This window comes from Pelodiscus sinensis, chromosome 3 (assembly GCF_052426305.1).
Source record: "Pelodiscus sinensis isolate ZL-2025 chromosome 3, ASM5242630v1, whole genome shotgun sequence".
Lineage (NCBI taxonomy): Eukaryota > Metazoa > Chordata > Testudines > Trionychidae > Pelodiscus > Pelodiscus sinensis.
In genome coordinates, this window is record NC_143054.1 from 56,192,347 (window position 1) to 56,205,302 (window position 12,956).

Below are 12,956 nucleotides of genomic sequence, written 5' to 3' on the forward strand. Positions count from 1 at the left end.
TTTCTGCAAGAGGAGAATGCCTGCATGTTGTTTGTGACTATTTCTGTTCACGGTCTGGTGTAAATTAAACTAATTACACTAAGAAAATAGACACCAATGTGCTGATTTTTCCTCCTGTTGGAAAATGACCTGCAGACTCAACATCTGCATTCACTTAGCAAAGGGTGATATTACTTTAGTACCCATAAGAGTGAAGTGAACAGCTGATTAATGTTCCACAGACTCATGCAGGCTCCCACAACCATACATCAAAACAAGAAGCATTGAAGGACAGGTCTATGTACCTAGCATCTGGATGGAACTGGAAGCCTTGAGGACACTAGGTTTTAGAATGCTACAATGTTAATATAACGATTTAGGATATACACTGAAAATGCTGCCATAGCACACAGGTGCAGCGCTTCAGGTACACTGTTGTAGTGCTTCAGTGTAGACACTACATACATTAACTGTAGGGCTTCTCACTTTCTTGAGAGGCAGGAGCATTGCCTGTATTAGGGTTTAGGTCAACATAGCTACATTTCTCAAGGGTGTAGGTTTTTCACACTCCATAGAGATGTAGCTATGCCAATGTAAAATCCCATTGTAGACCAGACTTTAGATATAGGACTTATGTTTACACTGCTGGTTCTCTTTTATCTGTTTTTATTTTTTCTGTAGCAGTGGACACATCATATTATAGGAGATAACTTCTAGAACCATGGTGTCAAACCAATTCTGAAGCAGTAGCCACTATAGTGAACTAGTCACACTCAACTGGCTAAATAGCCACAAGTATGCTGGCTAGTATGTTGGACGCCACAGCTCTAGACCAAACTGATCAAGGGGCCATTTTATACCCTTGCTGCTCTGTTTGACATGTAGTTTAAAGCTCTCCTTTTTTGTCTCCTGCCTGGACCTGTCATTATGTTGAAAAAATCAGAAAATTTGGCCCAGATTAGCCTCACATCTGTAGGGGTTTTAGAGTGGCAATCTAAGAATCTATTTCTTAGATTCTATCTAATTCTTAGATTCCATGGGCCAGCTACAACCAAGAAGAGCTTCATTTTCTTGGCAGGGATAATACCATTGCACAGACCTTGGTAGCATTAATATCATTGCATCAACCATATCTGCGTCTCCGAAGAAACTAACCTGTGCCTCTGACTTTTTTCAGCCTCATTCTCTTATAGGGCTTGGAGTAGAGCAAGGATTTCAGATAGCTTGTATAAGGGGGGGAATGGTCCCGCTATTGTGAGGAACTTTCCTGGCTTCTATACTACCCCGGTGAAATGGACCAGTGAAAGGATCTGAGTCCCCGCTCCCACTTCTTTTACCCAAAGGCCTCCCTGACCCCGAGGGCTCTCCTCCCCCTCTCCTGAGTAGCAGAGTCCTCAAAACCCCAACAAGGCTGGGCCCAGGTTTTCTGGGGCTCAATCCCCGACCTTGTAGTCACTTGGGGCAAGGGCTAGGATGTCCCCACTCCGGGGTGATCTCTACACATGGGATGTTTTCTTGACCCAGTGATCATTACATACAGTTCAAAGCAAATACAATTTATTAAACAGCAACTGATTAAAAGGAAAAGAATAAGGAAAAAGTGAGGAAGGTTAAATGAGAACACAGGGTACGTCTAGACTACAGGCTTTTGTCGACAGAAGTTTTGTCGACAGATACTGTCGACAAAACTTCTGTCGACAAAGAGCGTCTACACTACATTCAGTTCTGTCGACAAAGCAAGCTGCTTTGTCGACATGGTAGTGTGGACGCAAAGGACAGTTTACATGCAATAACACCTTCTGTCGACAGAAACTCTGTCGACAGAAGGCGTTATGCCTCGTAAAATGAGGTTTACCAGTGTCGACAAAACTGCTGAGTTCTGTCGACGTTATGTCGACAGAACTCAGCGGTAGTGTGGACGCAGGTATAGTTTTGTCGACAAAAGTCCACTTTTGTCGACAAAACTCTGTAGTCTAGACACACCCACACAGTCCTTCTCTGTAGCACGGGGACATGACAAACAGCAGTTTGCAGAGTGTAAGGACAGTTCACAATCTGTTCCTTATAGTCCCAGGGCTCTTTCTTAGGCCCTGGCTGTGCTGCAGGGAGGGAGGGGGGTGGTTGCAGGTTGGACACACTTGCTCTGGCAGTGACCACACCGTCTCAGGCTCTAGGTGGAAGAACCCCTCTCCCAGTTGTAGTTATAATACCTCTCCAAGTCTGGCCTGCAGGGCCTCTTGGCTGGTGGTATCTCCCTGCCCAGAGCCTCTTCCCCCACTTTGCTGGTCCCAGCTGCTCACCACACCCAGCTGCAGACTGTGCTGCTTTGCCAGCCTCCAGTTCCTTGTGTTGCTTCTCTACCCCTTTGGCTCTCAGGTCACTGCAGGTCTGCTTCTCACCACAGGGTCTGTGCTCCTTGGGCTGTGTGTGTGGCTCTGTCACTGTAGGTCTGCCCCTCAGCACAGCTTGCACTCCTTGGGCTGGGCGTGTCTGGCTCTCACACTGCAGGTCTGTCTTTCCACACAGCTTGCTCTTCTTGCTGCTCTTCTCAGGTCCCTCTCCTTTTCTCAGAGACCCAGAAAATCCCAGCTCACACGGAGGACTGGACCTGGCCTCCTAATTTCCTCATTGGCCTGTCCAATCTGTCAATCAGGCTAAGATGGCATGTTGGCCTCTTTCCATTGTCCTTGGGGTCTGTCAGTCTCATGGACCCTTCCCCTTTTGGTACTGGGAGCTGGCCAACCAAAAACTCCCACTGAGTTTTAGTAAGGGGCTAATAGTCCCCGTAGACTTGTACAGCTTTGTCGTTAATTGTAGAGAGTTCCTGCTGCCAGGAACCTTCTGTGAATTTAGGTCTAGACCAACAACTCAATTTTATTAGAGTCCTGGTCCTATGAAGTAATCTTGTTGTTCGATCTCCTTTTGATTTGATGTAAAAAAGATAAATAATGCAGATAATAAGCCAATAAACTAAATTGTTTAGTCTAAAGTGAAAAAGTTTATGACTTCCTTATTTTCATATAAGCAAATGAGATTTTTTAAAAATTAGAACTATTTAAGAAGCTGTATATTTTCAATAACTTAAGCATTATTGTTAAAAAGTGTAGCCAGTTGGCAGGACTACACTTGTGGTTTGTTATTTAGAATGTTTAAGACAAACTAAGAAAGTTTAGCTAAATTGATTGCCAAAATATAAAACTGTACAATTAGAAAGAGACATACATACCCTCTTTCTGAGAAGCAATTCTTATCTCAGATGGTGTGTTTGAAAGATACACCTTTTAAACACACTTCTGTTTATATTTCTTATTTACAAGCTAAAGGTCCTCTATATGTAACTTTAACTGTAGTTTGTGCCAGGTATGTCCTTGGTATCTTCCTGTGCTTTTCTGTATCTCATGTCGAACACAATATTCCAAGTGTTGATGAGCCATACAAGTATTAACTTTACTTAGTACAAATTATTCGTGCATATTCGCTCTCACAAGTTTCCTACTAATATTCTGGATAAGGCCTCAAATGGAGTGTTGTGTCCGGTTCTGGATGCCATATTTCAGGAAAGATGCAGACAAATTGGAGAAAGTCCAGAGAAGAACACCAAAAATGATTAAAGGTTTAGAAGACATAAGCTATGGGGGAAGTTTGAAAAAGTTGGCATTGTTTAGTCTGGAGAAGAGACAAATGATGTGGGACATGATACTTTTCAAGAGCGTAAAAAGTGGTTACAAGCCGGTTATTCCTATTAACTTCTGAGAATAAGACAAAAGCTATGGCAATATATACAGCTTGTGGGGTGTATCTGGCTCACCAAACCTTTGAATCTGACCCACCACAACCTTCAGGCAGGCTCCCTGCCTGCCATTCCCCTGCATGCCACGCAATGGGAGTGGGCTGTGTTGTGCATAAGGGGTTGTGTGCAGCGTTCAAAATCCCCCATCCCACCACGGGGCAGATGTTCCAGAGATGCACGTGGCCCCAGCAGCTGGCTGCTTTGAGCAGTATGTGGGGGCAAGGGATGGTCCTTCTGGGGCTGCTGTCTAGGAGCTGTTTAGAGCAAGCACCTCTCAGCCAGAGCCTGCACCTAGCACCCTACTCTCTCCCTCGCCCCAACTCCCTGCCCCAGGTCACTACCCAAATCTTCTGAACCTCCTCTTTCACCCCTGCCCCTGGTCACAGCTCTCTCCCAGATCCTGATCCCCCTCTTACGCCTCTCTCCCTGTTCAAATTCCTCTTCTGCACCCACCTAACTGTCAGGGTAGGTAAGCAGTAGAATAAATGGTTGAGGGATGTTGTGGAATCTCTGTTTTGGAAATTTTAAAGAACAGGTTAGACATATACCTGTCAGGAATGATCTAGTTACTACTTAGTCCTGAATGGAGTGCAGGGGACTAGACTAGATGACCACTTGAGGTTCCTTCCAGTCCTTTGCAGCTGTGATTTTATGACTGTAATGCCAAAGCTGACTTCAGCTTTGCAGAGTGTAGTGGGATATGGTGAATGGAATTGTGGGAAATATATATTTTTAGCATAATTCTCCAACATTTTAGGTATGTAATGTATGTTATTAAATGCATGGTATTTAATACCTGCTAATGTGGTGTATACTATGCATGACACATTGTAGGAATGTGGGCCTGGCTGACTTAAATGAGGGAGAGGCCTTTTTATCAGGGAGGCCGGGGGGTGGGAGGGTGGGGCGGAAGAGAAGAGTAGGGAGGTAAATTAATTAGCAGTCCTAATTCTTATTCAGCCAATTGTTAAGAGAAGTAATGGGGGATAATGTTGATGTTGTTGCCACCTTCTTATTTGTATTATGTCTTGAAAGGGAAAGCAGGCATTCACATGGCACTTTTGTAGCTGCCATTGCAAGGTATTTACATGCTAAACATGTATAAGACCAGTCCAGACTTCATACTATTCCTGGGCCTAAAACTTGAAAGTATGTAGGAAATCTGTTGATACCAGAGTGGCTTTACCTCATCTTTTCTGTAAATGTGTCAAATAAAGAGACTATGAAAGACAGGATGATATTCAATTAAAATACAACATCAAGAGACAGGCCAATAATGGGAATTCTTTAGATTGTAAACTTTTTTGGGTTGGAATTCCCTTATTTTTAGCACAGTTTATGCATCCATAAATTATATTTACGCATCCATAAATTATATTTAAAATTTATGGGAAAAGTCAGTTGCAATTTCTGCTCCCTTACTAATGAGGAAACATTGGTGCAGATCTCTGGTATATGTGCCTTTTAATGCATTGGTCATGAACTGGCCATAAGTCATGTTACTTCATTACAAGAAAGTAGATCTGGAAACATCATTATAAGCATAAGTTAATAGTGTCACTACCTTAAATAACTTTAACCATTTGCAACTGTTTAGTCACCAGAGAGGGGCCTGGCTCTATGGGCCTTTGTGCATCTGTCAACTAAATCAGAGCTCTCAGTGAAGAATCTAGCATTCATGAGAATTATGTGCATTTGGGACACTCCCTAGAGAACTGGTTACATAGACTAGATCTGAATGTAAAATTCAATGTTCATCTTTGACAGATACAGGGCTTGCCTTAGGGAAAATGGCACCCTGGGTGAACTTGCATTTTGGTACCCTGATCCCTGTGGGCACGGTGCCCCCCACTGTCCATGGCCCCCCATGGGCATCCCATCCTTCCTTCCCTCTTAGCCCCTACACTGGGTGCCACATTCATTCCTAATCCATGCACTTCCCTCCTGAGCCCCTAATTCCTGTATTGTGTTTGCCCCCTTCACCGCAACCTCTGCATTGCCCTCATGTAGGTCAATCCCTGCACCCCATTCGCTCCTATTTATGAACCTTTCTCCTGAGCCCCTAACCTCCTCATCCTGCTTCTCCACCCATGAGGGGAAACTGACCTGGATGCACAAAGCAGCTGGTATTGCTGCTCACTGCCCCACTGGACTGCTGCTTCTCTGCCCTGTGAACCCTAAGGGGCTGTGAGTGGGGGAGCAAGAAGCAATGTCAGAGCTCCCTGTATCCAGGTCACTTTCCTTTCCTGAGCTGCGTAAGAAGAGGGCTGCAGCAGCTGTTGATGCTCCAGCACAGCCCAGGTGTCAAAGTGATGACCTGATTCAATACAGGAAACCCTGGTGTTGTGTGTTGGGGGCATCTTTGTGAGGGGAGTGTGTGTGCACCTGAGAGAGTGTATGAGTGTGCAGACTCTTTAAGAAAGTACTCAGAGTACGGAGCCTGGAGGAGGCTGGTTCAGACACAAACAACAGCCAGGACCTAGAGATGCAGCAGCACATACAGATTCATAGGCGCTGCCTTCCCTTCCAGTTGCGGGGTGCTCAATCTTTGCTCTACCACTGGTCCAGCCCTCACTTTGCCCCTTCCTCCAAGCCCCCGCCCTGTCTCCTCCCCCAAGTGTGGCACTTCTATGCTCCTCTCCTTCCTCCTGTACAGTCCTGAATGTCACAAATCAGCTGTTCGTGATGTTCTGGAAGCGCTGGGAGGGCTGGTCAGCAGGGCCACCAGAAGGTGAGAGGCACGGGAGGCGGGGGGATGGAGGCAGAGGGAGAGAGCTTGGCTGCCAACAGGTGCTCTGCACCCATTAATTTTTCCCCATGGATGCTCCAGCCTTGGAGCACTTACAGAGTCAGTACCTTATGCACAGATTTGCCCTGTCCCATCACCCTAGTTTAGAGGAAATCTGGTACATGGGTATGAGGATGAGGGACACCGTAACATCAGCCCAGCAGAGGGGAGGAACTCTTAGTCTGGAGTAGCCAGGGGCAGCTCTGTGGAGGTAGAGATGGGTAGGGACAGGAACAGTAGTGACTGCACACATGGCACAGGAAAAGGGAGGTACACCCCTGCTCTGGAGGAGTCACCGGGTTCAGGTGGCTGGCTGTCTAGTTGCCCCCAGAAGCTTGAGTCTCTTTCTCCCCCGCCCCCTCCAATGCCACTTGCCTGCCTGCCGCCTCCATCAGCCCAGCTGGCTCTCTGCAGGTGAGGTGTGAATCCAAACCTTGTGCATGTTGCCTTCTTTGGCAGGCCATCCAGGCAGGGATTCCTATGGCCCACCCTGAAGACAGGATCTGGACAGATATAATCCTGCTCCACTTGTATTCACATTACGCAGAGCAAAACTGTACTCCTTTTCTTCAGACCTGCGTGTGCCATAGAATTAAGTTATAGGGTGTGCCACTGCTGGGCTTCAATCTTTCCCATTATCTTCTGTATTTCCATGCAGTAATAAGACCATAACGTGACAATAATAATGTGGGAGAGAATAGCAAGTTTTCTTGTTGTCTGATGAATTCAGTATGTTCTGTGACTGCTTTAGATCAAACTAATAGCTGAATCAATGAGAGCAGAGAGGGATTCCTGGTAAACCCTCTGCTGCAGGAATCCTGCCCCTGCAAGGCAGAGCAGGATTCCCTGGGACCCAGGCCAAGGAGGAGCTCTCTGGGATGAGTCACTTGGCTGCTCAACTGATCGTGCTGTCTGACCTGCAGAGCATGCCCCCTTAGGTGGTGCACTTCAGTGCATTCCCATGTGCTACAGAGGGATGATCTCTAACAATCTGTGTGGATGGGAATCTTCCTGCCTTCCCCTCCCTTCGTGTATTAGCCCTTAAACTGTATGCTGTTTTGCTTACTTTTTTAGCTGTCAGGATGTGCAGACTCCTTGAACAGTTTTTTTATGTATTGGTTTGTCTAATTTGGGGTTTTTTTTTGAGAGAGACAAGGTGGATGATGTAACATCTTTTATTGGACCAACTTCAGTGAGGGAAAGAGACAAGATTTTGGTCTTCCAGGAGGCTCATTGTCTTATTAGTTTAGATGATCTAAGGTAATTATTAGGACAGAATTTTTTAGCTTTGCAAAAGATAAGCAGTGAGTCCCTTTCCCTATGGGATCAGTTGAATGAAATGCTTGAAGGCGATTATTCTGTCCAGGAGCTTAGCTCACGAGTATAGAAAGTGTTTAAAACATTTTTATAATGAAACTAGTGAAATGCACTACACAGTTCAGCACAACACCAAGGGTGAGATTTTATCCTGTGCTTCTTAGACCACCCTATGCCTATTGCTACTGATAGCTATTCAATTTTTCAAAAATTTCCAACCAACCACAGAAGAAATAAATAAAGGAGATAAGCATCTAGAAGAAAGAATATTGGCTCTCAGCCTTTGGTGGGCTAGCGCAGTGGTCAGAACATCTGGAGAGAAGAGATGGGATCACATGCCACCTTTCTGCTTTCTTAGTCCTGAGACTTACCAGAGTCTGAACTTGCTATGGCACAAAACTGCTCTAATTTGCATTACTAGATGTAGGCTCTAAAGGAACTACTTTACTGACCAGTGCATGGGTTTGTAGTTGTTCCCCTTCAAGCTCTCACACATCTCCTCCCCAGCCTGGAATACCACCTATTCAGGATGAGGGTTGGGGGTTGGAGTTGCAGGAACATGCATGCTCTGTGAGGATTGTTATTTATTGCTGAGTCATTGTGTTTAAAATAAGAGCTACAATCTTTTTAACATTGATATTTTTTATAAAATGAGGCTTTCTGGAAGAACTTTATTGCATTTTTCTCTTCTCTTCTCAATTTAGGTTCCATTGGAACTCTTGTTCTTCCAGCAGTAAGTATTCTTTTCTGGTCATACTTGACGTTCATAGCAAATGTTCATAGCAAATGTTTATGTTGGATAACTACAGTCTCTCAATGCTTTTTTTTATTGACTTACTAGAAGATTTACCAGGCATTGTTCGCGTCCTTAACTTAAGTTTTGTTTTTCTTTATTTAAATCATTGTTCTGGGGTGGGGCTGGAGTTCATGGGTTCAATATGCAGGCTACCCTGAAGAAAGAGGCCGACCCTTACCCTTTTTCACCACGGTTGGGGCCAGGTGAGAAGTGCCTCAAAAGAGTGTAAGTTAGGTTATGGTTGGTAGATATCATTCTTCCCAACACACTGTGAATGCTAGAGGAAATAGTGCCAAAACCATTTTACATTGATTGTGTTCAGTCACAATATATAATTGCATTCTCTAGCAAGCAAATTTTCCAACTTCAAACAATGTTAGATATTGCAGAATATGCATGGACAATGAATTTTGAATTTGTAATTCTAAGTATTCACCTTGGAAACCTGATTTCAAGAGCTCTATTATCCTGTCATGGAACAAATTTTACCAAGGGCTCATTTTCAAAGGTGTTATTGGAACAGTCTTTATAGTAGGCATGCTAAGAGCCATTGAACCAAACTGTAAACCCTGTATAAAATGGAAACTAATTCAAACTAAGTGGTGCTGCAGGCCCCCATATCCACACTCAGGGTACGATTAGACTATATCCCTCTTTCGACAGGGGGATGTAAATTAGACACTTCGAAATTGCAAATGAAGCAGGGATTTGAATTTTCCGTATTTCATTTGCATAATCGTGTCATGGCGCTTTTTCAAAAGAGCGCCATTTTGAAAGTAAAACCACAGTCTAGACGTGGTTCTTTCGAAAAAGCCTTCCCCTTTCGAAAGAACCGCGTCTAGACTGTGGTTTTACTTTATTTAAAGGGGAAGGCTTTTTCGAAAGAACCACGTCTAGACTGTGGTTTTACTTTCAAAATGGCGCTCTTTCAAAAAAGCGCCATGATGCGATTATGCAAATGAAATGCGGGAAATTCAAATCCCAGCTTCATTTGCAATTTCGAAGTGCCTGATTTACCTTCCTCTGTCGAAAGAGGGATGTAGGCTAAACACAACCTCATAGTTCCAGCACCTATATCAGCAGTTGAAGTCAATGGGTGATGCAGATGTTAAGCATCTTTGAAATTCAGGCTCCAGTAATATGTGTGTTCAATAACAACAGTTAAATGTGACTGATAAATATAAAATATTTTAAGTAACACTCACACTGAGCAGTTTGTGAATTGTGAGAAATCCATAGGTTGCAATATATTTGCACAAAACATTCATTCAGCAAATAGACTAAGAATTGCAGCCCATTCTTGGATAATTGGTTCCAGGAAGCATTAGATCTAAAAATGGCTTTGATGAGGAGTCTGTAGAGTTCAGCGAGTCTCTAATTACTATCTGAAGTTAGGATAACTAAGGCTACGATTTTTTCATGGTTATTTTTAGTAAAAGTCACAGACAAGCCATGGGCAGTAAACAAAAATTCTCTGAGTCTGTGACTGGTCCCTGACTTTACCAAAAATAACTGGGAGGGGGCCAGGGCTAGTTTGGGAGGGGAAATGGAGTCCCATGGTGGGGGGCGGTGTGTGATGGGCCAGACTCCTGTCATGGGTATGTGTGGGAGGCACAGCTCTAGCTTCAGTGGCTGCAGCAGGAGGTGTAGCCATGGAGGGCACACAGCCCCCATTCCAGAGCTGGCTGCAACTGTGGGACAGGGGTGTGTGGCCTGGGCTGCAGCCCTTGCCAAGCCTGTCCACAGCCCAGGCAGGGCTGGCCCAAGCCCTTTTGGCACCCTGGGCCCGGGCGTGTGGCGCCACCGCAGGGCGCATGCGCAGGCCCGCCCACCCGTGGGGCTCGGGCCCGTCCCCGGAGCGCACAGTGCATGCATGCGCCGGCCATGGTCGCTGGCGCGCAGCCCGGGGCCCGCCCCTGGGGCACACGACGCATGCGCTGCCCAGCCCAGCCCAGCCCGGCCAGTGCTGCTGGCACACGTGCCGGGCTGTGCAAGGCCTCCAGCCGTGGGGGCAAGGGTGCTGCTGTCCTGCGCCGCAGGGCCGGCGCTGCGGGAGCCGGGCACGCGGCTCCTGATGGCAGCTGTAAGGGACGCCCCTTTCAGCTGCCATCAGGTGCCCCCCGTGGTTGGCGCCCTGGGCAGCTGCCTGGCTCACCCATGCCTCCGTCCGGCCCTGAGCCCAGGGCGGGGGGAGTGCATAGTCCTAGGAAGCTGCAAAGGATGCATGGCCAGAGCTGCATCCCCCTGGCAGAAGCCACTGGTCAGGGTGCGTGGCCCCAGATGCAGCCCCTGGCGAAAGGCATGGATGGGGCTGAAGCACGTGGCCTCAGTTGCACTCCCTGGTGGAAGCTTCATGGCTGGAGTTACAAGGTCCTGTTTCCAGTCAGCCCCAATTACAGGTCAGGGGCACACAGTCCTGCCTCTGTCTCCTAAAGCATAGAAGTCACAGAAGTCCAGTAAATCGTAGCCTTAATTATAACTAATTAGTTCTTTTGAGGGATTTTTTTTCAGTTGCATGGCTACAGTAGTCAAGCATGTTACTTACAGTATAAATGTCTGGTAACACAATCTGCATAAAATGTTACTATTTTTGGTTGTCATATTTTCCAAAAGAAACAATGACTTCATGGGCTCAGATGAGAGCCCATGATAGTAACTGATGTGGTTTACAGCTGTGCTTGATATGTGCCTGACTATTATTACTGTTATTGTTAAGAAAAAGAAAGCAAAAACGAAGGCCATGCTGAGAGAGAATGCTTAGTGTCATGGCTGGGAAGGAGAGAGTAATGTAAACGTAGAGTGTAAGTGGGAAAGCACATAATAAACTCCTACTGGTACCCCTTAGAGACCAAACTCTTGTTTGGTCAGGAAATACCTTTTTAGAAGTAGCATTTTATGAAACTGAAAAATTGGAGTGACTGGCTACCATTATTTTAGCTGTGATTTCCCGAGCTTGTGGTCGCTGTAAGCTGAGAAATGTGACCAAAGATTCAAGTTAACTTTAGCAATACAGTTATGCTGCCTCATTTCCCTACTGCTGGTTTTATAATTCTGATAACTTATGACATCAGCATCAAAAAGGCAAGAAAGTGACAGGAGGAAAAACATTTTTTTTCAGGACATGTTAGCGTTATTGGGAAGTCAAAAAGATGATAGAGCAATCTTTCTGGTTGCCATTACTATTATTAATAAAAATCTATAAAACAATATTTGGAAATTGCAAATGATCCATGTGGATTTTTCAGTAAAAACATATACCAAATCCTTGCAAGTGTGCTCATATAATAATTGTAAGGAATATTTTCATTTGCTATGGTAAAAAAGAGCATGTGTTTTATTTGGTTTATTCATTGTTTTGAATGCTCTTAATATTTCTTGAACTTTTTGATGTGGGTTCTTGCCTTTATTCACAGAGTGCATCTACACTACACCATTATGTTGAGATAACTAGCATTATTTCAAAATAACAATGCGAGTGACTACACAGCCATTCTATCATTTCAAAATAATTTTGAAATAACAGACAGCTTATTTCAAAATCTGTAAACCTCATTATATGAGGAATAACGTCCATTTCAAAATAGCTATTTCGAAATAAAGTGTGCATAGATGCTCCACTGCTGCTATTTCGAATAGCCCTCCACCATGGCCATTCTAAGTTATTCCTCCCCAGGGCCTCCTAGGGCTCTAAATCAAGATAGCACATCTACACTAGGGAAGCCTGCCTCGGACTAATTTTGAGGCTTCCCTGCAGTGTAGCCAGGCTATTTTGAAATAAGTTATGTAGATGTTCAGTGTAGACGTACCCACAGTGAATACCCCTCATTGAATGCATTTACATATTCAGAAATTTAACTCTTTATATTTGGCATATTGAGCCAATTTTTTGACCAAAGTTATAAAAGGGGCTGTGTCCCTTTAGTTAACTTTTTCTAGAACATTTGGTCATGAAGTGTTAGAGGCTTAGAAAACATGAATCATATGTTAATGGCAGTGGCTACGTCTACACTGGCCCCCTTTCAGCGATCGTAATAGGGAAATCCCCTGCAGCATTTAAATAAAAATGTCCGCCGCTTTTTTCCGGCTTTTAGAAAAGCCGGAAAAGAGCGTCTACACTGGCCCCGATCCTCCAGAAAAAGCACCCTTTTCCGGAGGATCTTATTCCTACTTTGAAAGCGGCGGACATTTTTATTTAAATGCCGCGGGAGATATTTAAATCCCCCGCGGATTTCCCTATTACGATCGCTGAAATTAACATGCCCCTTCCGGAAAAGGGGCCAGTGTAG

General features: G+C 44.9%; 1 protein-coding gene across 1 annotated transcript in view; it reads left to right on the plus strand.

Moving 5' to 3' along the window:
* The window catches only part of CD109 (CD109 molecule), a 136,355-nt gene that overhangs the window by 24,310 nt on the left and 99,089 nt on the right, over positions 1 to 12,956 (plus strand). The window contains exon 3 of the mRNA XM_075923776.2: positions 8,579 to 8,607. Within this exon, the coding sequence (XP_075779891.2) occupies positions 8,579 to 8,607 (29 nt within the window). The remainder of the gene's footprint in view (positions 1 to 8,578; positions 8,608 to 12,956) is intronic.